The 14,438-nt window shown below is 36.4% G+C and overlaps 1 protein-coding gene across 4 annotated transcripts; it reads right to left on the reverse strand.

The window, feature by feature from the left end:
• Nucleotides 1–1,600: 1,600 nt before the first annotated feature.
• LOC18440722 (WD-40 repeat family protein / notchless protein) lies at nucleotides 1,601–12,102 on the reverse strand. Of its 4 annotated transcripts, none has more exons than XM_006850860.4 (14): nucleotides 12,044–12,102; nucleotides 11,444–11,623; nucleotides 10,401–10,482; nucleotides 9,998–10,087; nucleotides 9,681–9,806; nucleotides 9,453–9,580; nucleotides 5,753–5,952; nucleotides 4,799–4,862; nucleotides 4,504–4,614; nucleotides 3,527–3,664; nucleotides 2,686–2,828; nucleotides 2,524–2,578; nucleotides 2,319–2,375; nucleotides 1,601–2,225 (listed from the first exon to the last, which is right to left on the reverse strand). In XM_006850860.4, the coding sequence occupies exons 1-14, from the start codon at nucleotides 12,071–12,073 to the stop codon at nucleotides 2,142–2,144; spliced, it is 1,488 nt and encodes a 495-aa protein (XP_006850923.2). In that variant the 5' UTR covers nucleotides 12,074–12,102; the 3' UTR covers nucleotides 1,601–2,141. The 4 variants fall into 4 exon arrangements, with proteins under 4 accessions (XP_006850923.2, XP_088704689.1, XP_020526958.1 ...); XM_088848563.1 differs by having other exon boundaries at nucleotides 4,799–4,903; XM_020671299.2 differs by having other exon boundaries at nucleotides 11,928–12,102.
• Between the last annotated feature and the right edge of the window lie 2,336 nt (nucleotides 12,103–14,438).

Below are 14,438 nucleotides of genomic sequence, written 5' to 3' on the forward strand. Positions count from 1 at the left end.
TACTTGAGGATGAATTTCTCTTCAAAAAATGTGACTACTTTCTCCACAAAGGTATGTTCTTATTTTAAGTAGGTTCTTAGGTTCTTATATAAGAAGCTACTTTCTCCATATGATTGGAAGTAGTTGGAAAGTTCAAATGGATAACTTTAAAAAAATTGAGGGGATCCAAAAAGATATGATTGGAAATAATGAAAAAAGATATGAGGACTTATGACCTCATTGAAGGTATGACATTTAATAGAGCATAATAACGGACTAGAATTCATGTAGCCGACCCCAAATAGTTGGAAAAAAGTTTTGACAATGATGATGATTTCAATTTACAAAAGATAATACCTAAATTTATTAAAAAAAAACATTTATAGATAAATCAACTCTCAAAAACACTAATGTTTAATCTTGCCAAACACTAGTCCCCACAAAAATTCCTTTGGCCTATAACAATAAAAGACACAAATACCCCTACAAAGAAGGAATAAAAGCCCTAATTCCTTTGTTATGTCGATAATTTGCAGCAACAAAAAATAAGTGATTCATCATCCTCTCTCGGCATTTAACTGCTTTACTGCCAAATAGTTTTCTGAGCTTAATGGCAGTGTTCTTAACCAGTCTTCCAAAATAACTGGTTACCCGAGAGTCGTTCAAATTTAGGGATAGAGATCCAATCCACATGTGAATCCTTTATTTTAGATTGAATCTACTTTAAACAATCTGTTTTTCAGATTGGATTTACGTAAGAGATAGAAATTGAGGAATCAAGTGGGGAGATGGGCAAAGTTAGAATATTTGATGTTCCTGCATGAATGGCAGGGAATATCTCTTGTGCATTTGTTTGTTTGGAAGATGCAATTTAAAAAACCACCTCTTCTAGGGAAGCAAATACCGTAAGTTCTATGGTCATCCATAAAGTATCAATATCTCAGCCTTAAATATAAAGCTAAGTGGATACTGCAATATCCACTTCTAATGTAGTACTTCCCCACTATCAAAAGGCAAGTACTACAGTACTAATGACAAGATTTCCAAAATCCTGTCTTCTAGAAAACAAACACGACCTTAAAAGGCAACATAATTTGCAAGCCGGCCTACTTGACCCAAACTTGGACTGGCCGACCAAGCCAAGTCTTAAACTGGGTCAAATTAAGGCTTGCGTTTGTGTTCCTCAATCTACCATGCGGAATTGGCCGTCCTAGTGGAGTCAAAACTAGTTCGACTAATTCAGTCTCTGGGTCGAACATGGTAAGCTGTGAACACAACCCTATTTCCCTCATGGTTTACCTCTCCAAAACCCTGAAAACCCCCTTATCCGCATGATCAATCCATCAACTCAAGGATTGACCTAAGTCAGTGCCCAACTGAGTCCCGGGTTCACGTTCGGGTTTATGAACTATGGAAGGTCGTATTCATACAAGTTTAAAAATATAAAATAAAATAACTTGCTGTCGTGGTAGGGGGTGGTTCTTGCGCGTCAAGGTCTTGGGTTCGTATCCTCCTTCGGAACCCTGGACACAACGCTTTCATTGCCTACGAAGTGTTGTAGGCCTTAAACAATCTCTAAAACATAGAATAAAATAAAAACGAATGCCTAAAAGCTTACCAATAAAAACAAGGAACTTCTGATATTAATAATGCACAGGGAGAATAATATACATTGCTCACCGTAGAGGAAAATACATTACATTCAGTGAAAATTTCCTAATCCTATAAAAATTCATACATGTTGGGATAAAGCTCAGATGATGACATAAAAATTTCTAAGAGTAAAACAAAAATTCCACGGAAAAAATCTCATAAAAAGGAGGACCGCAAATGTATAAATTACATTTAACTTTTTATTTAAGTTGGGTAAGTGCAAAATCCCTACTTCTCTGTGCATGACCCTGTCGAGCATATTTATGCAGCCAAAACTTTCCACTCCCTATATATGTCAAAAGAGACCACTATTCACCTTTTCTCTAAGCCTTCTAACCTTCACTTGTTGATAAGAGTTCTCTCCTCTTCAACGCTGCTTCATCTCTACAATTTTATCCGATAAGGATTGCACGAATTCCTTTGGCCTATGCATTTTGACTCCTGACCAATTCCAAACGCTCAATCCCCAAAATCTCTCTCTCCCCCCCCAAAAGGACTACCTTCCTTGCTCAATTCATCCATAGCTTAAGTACTCTATCCTTGCCACCAGATACCACCTTCTCACCATCTGGACTCCAATCAACAGCAAAAACCTGCATTGAAAAAAGAAGAGATTGAAGGACAATCAGAAACTTAAAGAAATGGTGAAGTTTCACACAGAAGAAGCATTTGTTAAAATGCAGCACCTCATCTGCATGGCCTGGGAGATCCTCTCTTAACTTTTGTGTCTTCATGTCCCAAACCTGGATCCGAGTAAACCGTGGGAGTAAATCATGAATATCACAGTGACACAGAGAAAACAGCAATTCTAATTTAATGAAGATCATAAATAGAGAATGTAGAGAGAGAGAGAGAGAGAGAGAGAGAGAGAGAGAGATTCATGGAATGTACCTTGAGGGTGGAATCCTTGCTTCCACTCAACAAAAGCCTACTATCTGCAGACCAGCTGCACATTTTTCACAAGAACCTTTCTAGTGAGAAAACAAAAACATGGGAAGGAAAACTAAAATGAACTTTTGGATGTGGAGAGAGAGAGAGAGAGAGAGAGTCAACCATATCTGGTAAACAGGCCCCACATGTCCACGGAAAGATGCCACATACTTCCCTGTGTGACCATTCCACAACTTGACAGACTTGTCAAATGAGGCACTGGCCACCCATTGTCCATCAGGAGAGAAGTAAACATGGTTAACAAGCTGCCAAAGAAGGTCAATGATTATTCAACTAACTTGGTTCGCCCTCTGTGTTAACCAAAAATGTGCAACCATATTGACAATCCAAAGTGCAAATTCAACTTTGAAGCCCGAGGTTTCAAGCATAGAAACTGTGTAGTTTATAAAAGAAATGGGTTTTGCATTTTTTTACAGAGTTTGTAAGAACTGATTTATAGGGAATGTGAAATAACTTTCATATCGACAAATTTAGGTATCCAAAACCAATTATCCCTTGCATTTCTAACAACTTAAGAACAAAAATTGATCTTAAAAATAGATAATGAGCAGAATTTGATGTTTAATATTAATCCATGTTTCTGTTAAGGTTAGGTGAAGAGATTAAAGTTATTAAACAAGTATTCCTGCCTCCAAGAACAATTAATCAATATCAGGGAGTACTTGATGCTGCAAAAGGAGTCCTACACAAATCACAATTAAAAATCACAAGGGCAAATCCATACTAAAATGCACTTGATATGGAAAACCATACTCCATCAGGAGTCATCACCACAGTGAGACCCACCATTGGGGTCACTTATTGCTCTGGGGAGCTTTCACTCTCTCCCTAAGACGGCCATCGTTTCAATGAATAGCGATGACCCGAATGAACTATAGTTTCTGTAATATAGATAATTAGATATACATTGCTTTGGAAAGACAATTCTGGACATAGATTTTACCTGTTGGTGACCAGTCAAACGAGCTTTAGGGTGCTTGCTTACAGTTGGTTCCCATAGAAACATGGTAAAATCATCTGAGCCCGAAATCAATCTTTCAGGAAAACTCCCTTTCATTTTAGTGTACCTTTCTAGAGCAGCCTGTAACCAAAAACCATCAGTAAACATCTGAGGTTAACAATTTCAGCAATGACTCCAGAAATTAAATGCACAAGTAGCATTTCTTATCCGAAGAAAAATAAGGTTTTCAGCTGTGGACTGACGACGTTGAAAACTGCAATTATCAAGAGTGTTTAGGTGATAATAACATAATGATGGACTAGCATTACCAAACGAGCCTGAGTTCCAATCCCAAATTATAATAAAAATAATTTGCAGCATTATAGCAATTTACTAGAAGCAAGATAAAACAATAAACTCACAAATCGCAAAAGTTATCACAAATGTGGATCCAGTCTTTTTGCATCATTATAGCAATATACTAGAAGAAAGATAAAACAATAAACTCACAAATCGCAAAAGTTATCACAAATGTGGATCCAGTCTAAAATACTTCAAGTTAGCCACCTAAATCAGCATAGGTGCAAAATCCAATGTGAAGAATCTCAACCTAAGACAATCTAACTTACTATTCTACACATCCTAGCACACAGAAAAAGTTCTCACTGGACACATCACAAACCCCATATCATCATCTTTATAACAAATCGGCCTACTAGTCAACCTATGAAAAATGTTCTCAATGGAGGCATCACAAACCCCATATCATCATCTTTATGCCAAATGGGCCTACTAGTCAACCTGAAAATGTAAACTTACACAAAGAGGCTTCATGAGAGAAGAAGGCTAACAAGTCTAGGCATGGGCATACAAAAATTTGCAGGTAATTACGAGATGATAAGGAGTATAAAACCCAGCATGGCCGCCAAAGAAGTTTATCAAGATAAGTAGCACGATCATCAATGAAATTAGGTGTTTACCTCTTTCATTTGCTCGGGAGAACCATACTTTTTCCCAGTATGATCAAATGGGCCTGTTCGAAGGACATATTCGGTGCTCAATGCAAGAGAATTAACCCAGTGCCCATGCCCCTAAAAAACAAATCAGCCAATTCTTCAATTCTTCGTGTCAGACAAAATAAACCCAAATATTAAAAATGAATATACAAAAAAAAAGAAACATAACGATACAAGCATAAACAGTACGAAATATATTTCAAAACAAAATATATTTCAAAACATACTTGTGACTACAGTCACAGATCGTGCAACTTACCTTGAGCTCACGAATCAGTTTTCCTTGGGTAGTTTCCCATACTTTGATTATACAATCCTGGGACCTGCATAAATGAATGAAAACTTTGGGGAAAAAAAATAACTCCTGCAAGGATCAACTTCAATGTAGACTATAATTAATATATCAACTAATACAACTAATGTTCAAGAAAATAAATGTTCCTTTTAAAAATTATAGTTGAAGTACATAATCACAATGTAACATCTTAAAAAGAAGACAATTGCACAAATGTGCAAAAGCAACCTAACAAGCATAAGACAATCATTATAAATAATCTACAGACATAAAAACCATTGGTCGAATTTGAATTATAAATAAGGACATGACCTCCCCCACATAAGGCTAAAATAATTCCTTACTGAAATCTTGACTACCACAAAGCAACAATACAGTATACAGGCAAGAGAAAATGTTAAACTGTGTAGTGACAAGATTATCATGTAATATCTGTTGAAAATCTCAATTAAAACAGAGATATTACATGCTTGTTCAAAGGTTGAATGCCAATTATTCTCCTTGAAGAGCATGCAAGAGACAATCAAAGTTAGGAAATAAAGGGAAAGGCAATATGGCTTAGAACTTCTTAATTTATGGCTGTGTAGTGACAAGATTATCATGTAATATCTGTTGAAATTCAATTAAAACAGAGACATTACATGCATGTTCAAAGGTTGAATTCCAACTATTCTCCTTGAAAAGCAGTACTGATTCCGCTTTCTTTTTTTCTTTTTTTTAAAGTGGGGAGCAAGGAAATAAAGGGAAAGGCCATATGACTCAGAACTTCTTAATTTATGGTTAATGGGACTCTGCTAGCTAGCTCAACAAGCATATGCAACACAATATTGAGGACTAATTGCAAATCTTCAAATTGTAAAAGTAATTCAGGACTTCTAAGAACTAGCTTAAACTCATATACCAAAGGTTCATTCATACCCAGTATATATCAATCCATCTCCGCCCCACTTCACACAGGTTACTGCAAGTGTGTGGCCACTGAGACACATGACACACTTCCTCGATACAATGTCCCATATACGTGCATCTCCATCTTTACTCGAACTCACAAAACGGCGACATGGAGCTTGAAGATGTACGGGCTCCCAAAAAATCCCAGTAATCCATTTCTTATGTCCCTAGAACATTATAAAAAAATAAACTTCAATGGGAAGATTATTAAAGCAAGCTTAAAAGATGCTCCAGCATGTAATATTTGAAATCTCTAACCAAAAAAAGAAAAGAAAAAGCACTTCAAATTTTACTGAGTTACAAATACGGCAAATTTTGATCCAGCTCTAAATTTAGTTAGTGACCGAATAACGAATAGGAAGTAGACTGGTGCATTGATCTACTGGAAGGGGAAATGGCATCAACGTGCGATGCCAATGTACAATTGACATATGTGTATGAGTTGTGTTCAATTACAGGGCATATCAATAATTGCAGTGGCTTCCAGGTCCATTGAACATCTAGATGAGGATGGTATAGTGGCAGAGACATGATTTGTGTCCGGGGGCACTTTTGGACTGTTAATACAGTCCTTTCCGAGGCTCCATTGTTCAAAAAAGCAGACGCCCAGTGCCTAGGCGGTCCAGAAGGCCTGGGCGATGCGGCAATTCCTGGGCGGGCGCCCAGCAGGCGCCGAGGGGCAAAAATGAGTTCTTTTTTTTTTATTCTATTAAATTTTTTTGAAAAATAAAAGCTTTTAAGGATGAGTTCTAAGTTCATTTGAAACCTAAACCCACAAGAGCCCATTTTAGAGAGAAAGAAACCTAAAAAAAACGAGATTTTGTGATTTTCATTGGATCGAAGTGTTTATCAAAGTTACGGAAATGGATCCAAACATCACCCAGGTAGATTAAATTTAATTTTGAAATTTTTTAATCCTATTAGAGGGTGTTTTTTAGCACCAGAAAACATCTCAGAGGTGGGAGTTTGAAGTTCGACCAATCAAAATACGTGCAAAACTTTATTTTTTAGAATGCTTGTTTTATTTGAGATGTTTTCTTCAATATCTAGTCAAAGTGGAGATCCGGGTTGGAAATATGGATATAACCCGAATCCAAATGACAAAAATTGCATTAGACGCAATTATTGTGAAAACGATACAAAAATAGGCATAAACCAGTTTAAGAAACATCTTGCAGGTATTAAGGGGGATTTTGCCCTTTGTAAAAATGTTCTTGAAGCTATTAGAGAGGAGATTAAGCAATATATGAGTTATGCAAAACAAAAACAGGAACAAAATCCTTATCATTTGAATAGATCTATTTTTGGTTCTTCTAAAAGAAGTGATCCGGGTTGGAAGTATGGTCATAAGTCGAAAACAAATGACAAAAATTGTATAAGGTGTAATTTTTGTAAAAAATATACCAATGGGGGCATTAACTGATTCAAGAAATATCTTGCCGGTATTAAAGAGAATGTTGCTTCTTGTAAAAAGGTTCCTGAAGCTATTCGGATTGAGATTAGACAATTTCTGAATTTAGAAGAACCAGAAAAAGATGAAAATGAACCTTGTTCTATGGAAATATTTTCTCCAAGTTCTTCTAGAAGTGGTGATCCAAGTTGGAAGTATGGTTATAACCCAAATCCGAATGACAAAAATCGTATTAAATATAATTATTGTGGAAAGGATACTAATGGGGGTATTTACCGGTTCAAAAAACACCTTGTCAATATTAAGGGGCATGTTGCCCCATGTAAAAACATTCCTGAGGCTACCAAAGAGGAAATTATACAATATTTGAGTTCAGGGAAGCACAAAAAGATAGAAAAAGGTAGAGTAGCCAAGACTCCTAGGGGCCTCATCTGCACATAGTAAGAGGGATGTAGAAGAAGATGAGGAGGAAGATGCAGATTCAGAAGAAACAGATGAGGATGAGCGTTATATTGAAGAGGGAGATGACTCTGATGATGATGGTCTCGAATCTGATGCATATGATGAGGCTTACTCTATTCCTTCCTTCTGATGATGATGATGATGACTGAAGGATGAAGCGTTAAAGACACTAGACTCTTGGTGTTGAGTGTTGACTATTGTATCCTAGACTGTATATTTTTAGACTGTATATTTTTTTAATGTCTGCATATTTTATTTTTCTTATTTTTAGTTTCTACTTTCTAGTTTCTACTATCTAACTTTTGTGTGTATCAGACTATCAGTGTATGCTTGTATGGTTTTACTATTTTAGCATTGTATGAAATATGGATTATGGTCGTCTCTTCTCGACTTCTATCTTTCTTTCTTTTTTTTAACTAGGCTGCCCAAGTTCTGGGCGCCCGCCAAGGTGGCCGCCTAGGCGCTGGGCGCCACGGCCGCCTGGGTGCCGCCTAGCGCTTTTTGAAACACTACAAGGCTCCTTCAGACAAATGTAAAGCACCCAATAATGAAAAAAAAGCTAGGCTAAATGCATAATAAGTAAATTTATGGCCTTCATAAATATCTTCAGCATAATTCATCCCAAAAGAAAAATCATTTTCAGGGGAGGGGATTCCAGTTCCAAGTTAATATTATGTGTATGAGAGGATATGAGAGTGAAACATTTTTTTGTTCATTGTGAGATTCCTTTTGGCAGCTAGACCCACTTACCTGGGAAATTTCAGATTGAATAGTGTATTGTACTCTCTATGCTTGGAGGAAGGGATAGATGTCTGATTTAGAGGATCATCTTCCCTCATTGATGCTTGCAGGCATTTCAGGAGGCAGGTCAATGTTGCAATCGAGAGGACAAAGAATTATGATAAAGATATAAAAAGAGCAGGTTTTGCAGCCTAAGTTGTCAAATTAAACTGCCAAAGTTCTATAGAAGTTCAAAAAGCAACTTGTGATTGTCTTGTAGGAGAGGGGAAAATGGTAACAGGGGATTATAGCTGAAGAGTTCTGAATGTTGTGCCTGCAGACTCGTAGGTGCAAAAATGACCAAGGAAAAGATTTAAAAACATACATAAAAACAAAAAATAAAAGAAAGAAAATATGACCAAGAAAAAAGGCTTTCCTGGTCCTCCATGGAATTAGTTACTTGAGGGTAGGGCCTAAAGCCAACTCTATACAGGAGACTACAGAATTATTTTCTTTCCATGGTCAGCATACTAATTAAATGCTATAAATTGACGTGAGGATGATGTTCACCTGAAGATGATGTTCCATCCTTCCATGCTAAGAGTATCTTCGAGAAAATTCAAAAATCACCATGCACCTTCAAAGTTTTGTTCAAAAATGAAAATAAAGAAAGCTAACAGAATAAAAGAGACTTTGGCAAGAAAAAAGCTGGGAGAATAAAAAATATTTTATAGGTCAAGTTCCCAAACCCATGGGGTGTGTCATTCACTGATATTTCATGAATGACCTGTGGGATCTCAATGTAACTTTCACATGGACACTTCTAGGATTCATAGATGATAAAAACAACATCAGAAAAGCGAAAAAAGGAGATGAGTGCCAAATATTTCATATTATTGTTCTTGAAACAAGTTTCTTTTTAATCATCAGCATAAATAAACACAACAAAAATGCTAACACTTGATATGAATGTAAGAAACAAAGAAAGATCATGGAGAAATTTTGTCTCCAACACATACTTCACAAGAGAATAATTCATCAGCTAAATCACCTAACTCAGGGGAAGGAATTTACTTTAAGTGGATTGCCTGAAGGGTTTCCAGTCAAGGGGTCCCAGCTTCGAAGCTCTCCATCCTTGCTACCACTTATAAGATGCTTTCCATCAGGTGACCATGCAATGCAGAGAACCCAATTTTTGTGCCCTGAAAACAAATTACACACATTCTAAGTAGCAGTTTGTGCATAATTAACGGACTGAAATAGCAGCAACCAATGTAAAGTGGTATCAAAATCTATTTCAACCTGAACACGTGTATAGAGGGGTCTGAGTATTAAGATCCCAGAAGCGAACAGTAGTGTCACCAGAACCACTAGCCAGTTGCCGTCCATCAGGGCTAAATGCCACAGAAAGGACAGCCTCAGTATGACCTGCAGGACCACGGATATCATATCAATTCTTCACAATTAATCACATAGAGTAAATTTAGGAAATAATGGAAGCCCACTGAAGGCATAACACCAGATTTAGATATAAATTCACTGTTTTTTTTCCTAAATCAGTACTTGACTCATGAAATGCCACAATCTTGATGAATAAAAGCAATGGAAATGAACCATACCAGCAATAGTTGCAGAACATCGATTGACTGGACGAATCCGAAAAATTGCTTGAGGTTGGTAAACTATGTGCAGCGCTTTCTCCACAGAAACTGCAAGAAAGATCCCAATGAATAATCAAAGAGAACCAAACATAAACATGATAAATGCTTGATAGGGTAATTATCCATTAAACAGCACATATGATGAATAAGACGGAAAAGTTCAGATTCAAATACGAATTCATGGATTAGAAAATAGTCTAATCATAAGCAGTATCTTTTCCTTACATTTGAGCAGTATATTTTCCTTTTTCAAATATAATTGAAAAAACCATATTCAAAGAAATAACTTAGGAAATGCACATACAACACAAAACAGTTCAACAAAGTGAATAAGAAAGCTGTAGATACATGAATGGATTACCTTTGTTTTTCTGTAAATAAGACCCAAGTTGCATGGAAAGTTGTTGATCTGACACATAAAAGGCATAAGGAAATTTCTCCTCCTGATGGAAGCACATAGAGTATTAGACATCACTAAACTCGTTAAAGTTCTGACTTCTGAGTCACCACATTGCATTTGCCAATGAGAAATGCAACCATCTACAAGATTTGCATTCCACAAGTTTATGAAAGGCCTTTCAAGTTCAAAATAAGCATGGAATGTCAATTTCTACATGAGATATGTCTCGTGTCTGTAGCCATGAGTAGGCACCTATCACACTCCACAGAGCAGATTCTTTTTAAAAAACGAAAAAAAATTGATTTGGTAGTCATACACATTTCGTAGTAGCTTTTGTAAGCAAATTTTCCAATTAGAACCACCAGCATTGGAAGATCCTAAGCACCAGATTTGCTTTAATATATATATATATATATATATAACACCACATGCACTCATGCACATGCATGAGGCACAGAGACACTCATAATTATTGCCACATTTATTGAAGAAATAAAATATTGACTTCTCTATAAATTAACAAAGAGGAACATAAGCTGAGGAACCCTACTTTGATCCAAGAACATGACTTATTCAGCATAGACCGCAAACAGGTGCCGAGTTACATTTACAAAGCAACATGAACATCAATTAAATGTATATTGCATTTTTATCACAAGATTTTCTGAGGAGTGAAAGAAGCACTGCATTCCAAAAAAGTCATTGAGAATTTCAATTTCAAAATACAAATACAGGCAATTTCAAAATCACATATTAAAATTCAGAACACAGTTTCCATAGACCTAGAAAAATTTGATCCTTGACACATCAAATTTTGAAACTAATTCACAAGTACAAATTCAAACTTGATACGTATACAACTATTCAGTTGCAGCTTCCAAATCAATTTCCAAACTTTCAAAAAAAAAAAAAAAAAGAGAACATTACTACTTAATCAATGAGATTAAAAGAAAGACAGAATATAACGTTTCTGAAAAATAATATCCAGATCAAAATAATCTTACATTGTGAAGGAGTGTATTGACGAGATCCTGTAGCTGAGCTGGTCCAGCGTCCTGTGGAAGATACAAGGGAAGCCCTAATGGAGTTCCCTCGGGATCAGTCAACAAGCAAAGCAAGTTGTTTCCTTTTTCTTGATCAGGTAACACAGTGTTGTCATCAGTACCGCCATTTCGCTCTTTCATCTGGTTAGGGCAAGAATCAAAATGGTAGAAGGAGAAAGCTCGTATTAGAGAAAACCACATTGACATTGAAGAATAATTAGAGTGCTAGTTAGAGAAAAGTAAAATTAGAGACAGAAACAGATTAATATCAAGAAAGAACAAGAGTGGCACTGCGACAAAGGTGAAATTAGCGAGAGAAACAGAATAAAAAGCGATGAAGAATTAAAGCGGAGGTGAGACAAAGCTGAAATTAGAGAGAGAAAACCACACTGAAGAAGTAGAGTAATGGTGAGAGAAAATCGAAATTAGAGAGAGGAAGACTAACGTCGAGAAAAATCAGATTGGTAATGAGAGAGTTGCAATTATAGAGAGACGGAGGAAATTGAAAAAAAGGGCCAAAACAAGAGATATCAGGAAAGAGGTTGCAGATAAGAGATAAACCCTAGATAATTCTCCTCCTTCGTCCTCCATATGCTCTGCGCTCTCTCTCTCTCTTCCTCTAAAACGTAGTTCAGCTTAGGAGGAACCCTAAAAATTCATGGAAGGGCGGGTCCTACTTTTCCGGTCCCGCCCGCCAAAATGAGAGCAAAAACATCCTGCTGGGGTTTTGGTGCATCCGAAGACGCAACTATTACAGTGAGTCCATCGCTACTATTATAGTGTCTCCACCCTTCATTTTCGCTCTAAATTTTTACTAGTTGATCGTCTCGTTTACCATTTATCATGATTCCCAAAAAAAACAAAGCAGAAAAAATTTTCAAGTGCTGCGAGCCTGCGACAGTCCACCCTTCTAAAATCTATTTTATAGGTTTCATCTGGATTTTATTCAAACAACCGTGATCATGATTCAAAAAGTAAAATAAATTTTGAGCTTTGAAAGAGTTTGGCCCTTTCGAAATCTTTTTTGAAGATGGATTTTGGATCCAAAATTTTATAAGAAAAGGATATTGAGCTTTATGGCTGGTTTATATTATAATTTTCTATAGGAAAAATTTATCAAAATATCTATTTAGCATTTTACACTTTTTGATATGTTTTTGGGGCATTTAAATAATATGGGTACAATGCTAAATAGTTTATCTTACCTGGGTATTTCGATAATTTCCTTTTTTATATTGTAATTTCTTTTTTTTACTGTTCATTTCAAGGCTTTAGAGATCATCATGTTTGCTTTGGAGATTCAATTCGTGGACATGATAGGAACAGTTTTTTGATGATTTGGGATGCATTTCGGGCTATAAATTCCTTGAAAGTTGGTGTCGACTCACCAAATACTTCTCCATGTGTGTGAAGAGGGCAATGTAAATAACGCATTTGATACTCCATATCTACCCCCATGTGATATTCTATGGATGATCTACTGTTGCGTGCTTTCTTAGCTAATCAATTCTACCGCCCACAATTAAGTATAGATGAGAGGTGTTGGTCACGACTACTGAAATACTATACTCATTTCTAGTACCATGTCCCTATCCAACCAAGAACATGCCCTATTTGATACGTTCATGGAATAGGTATTCGGACCTAGTAAATGATCAAATATATATCCGATAACATTTGACGATGAATTGCTACCCAGTTATTCTTTTTAATGAGAATAGGTGCTCAACTTTATAATATATAGATGTGCACAATGGTTGTTAAATATGAGTACCTAAATTTTTATACTTTGTACCAAGGTTTCAAAAAATGGATCGGTGACTTGGATCGGCTATCTAAAAAATCGTATTAGTTTGTTGGATTGGCGATCCGGATCGAAGAATCGACTGGTCTCCACCTCAAAAATTTTTCAAAAAATTACTATAGTTTCTCAAAAATATAGTCTTTTAGATTTCTAAAACACATTATGATTTTTCTTTTCTTTTTTATAACGTTCCAAAATTATTGATAATAGAGCAAATTACAAGATATTCAAGACACCATAAGTAGTAACAAGCGCCTCCAAACTAACGCCCCTTTTGGCTAGGGAATCAACGACATCGGTGGCGTCCTTATACACATGAGTCAGAGTTAAGTCAGACATCAGCTTGAAAATCTAAAGCCCAATGACTTTAAGTTGTCAAGGAAAGCGATGATCTTTCTTGCACCATTTAATGATATTCATCGAGTCCCCTTCTATAAAAACACCTTCCACAGTGTTCCTTGCGACCAGTAGTTTCAAGCCGTACAACAAAGCTTGGAGTTCCACATGGTTTGCCGTAGCAACCCCACACGGCCCAGCATACGCGACTAAGACTCGTCTTTTCCAATCTCGAAAAACACCACCAAGCCCAACTGGCCCTGAATTGCCCAATGAGCGCCCATCAAAGTTCAGCTTTAGCAATCCTTGATCTGGTGGCTTCCATTTGGTGCAATGTCTAAACTTTGGCATATCCAAAAGAAAAATGTTTGAGAGGTCAATAAAAACATCCACCATAGATAAACCCCGACCAACCTCTATAACAGAAAGTCACGACTGGTTTATCTCCAGCCACACTTCCCAAATAATAACACCACGAAGAATCTTCTAGATAGAACTTCCAATTTTCGTCAAGGGTACATCCAATTGGGTTGTTAGGTCCAATCAGTGGTTTTAAAAACAAATTGGTGCCCTAGATTGGGCACCAAAAAAACCCATCCGGATTGGGGAATCAGTGATCCGGATCAAGAATCAGCCGAATCGGTTAGATTAAGCCTTAAAAAAAATCTAAAAAACTTATTAAAATTCATTATAAATGTTGTTCTTTAGGAATCTAATAAGAAATGGGGGTACTCTATTGAGAACTTTCATTTTTTTGCATCAATATGCTAATATTGAGATTTTTTTACTGTATGAACTATTGTTAACCATTATTAT

Source organism: Amborella trichopoda, chromosome 1 (genome assembly GCF_054954075.1).
Source record: "Amborella trichopoda isolate Santa Cruz 75 chromosome 1, AtrichopodaSantaCruz75HAP2 v2.0, whole genome shotgun sequence".
Lineage (NCBI taxonomy): Eukaryota > Viridiplantae > Streptophyta > Magnoliopsida > Amborellales > Amborellaceae > Amborella > Amborella trichopoda.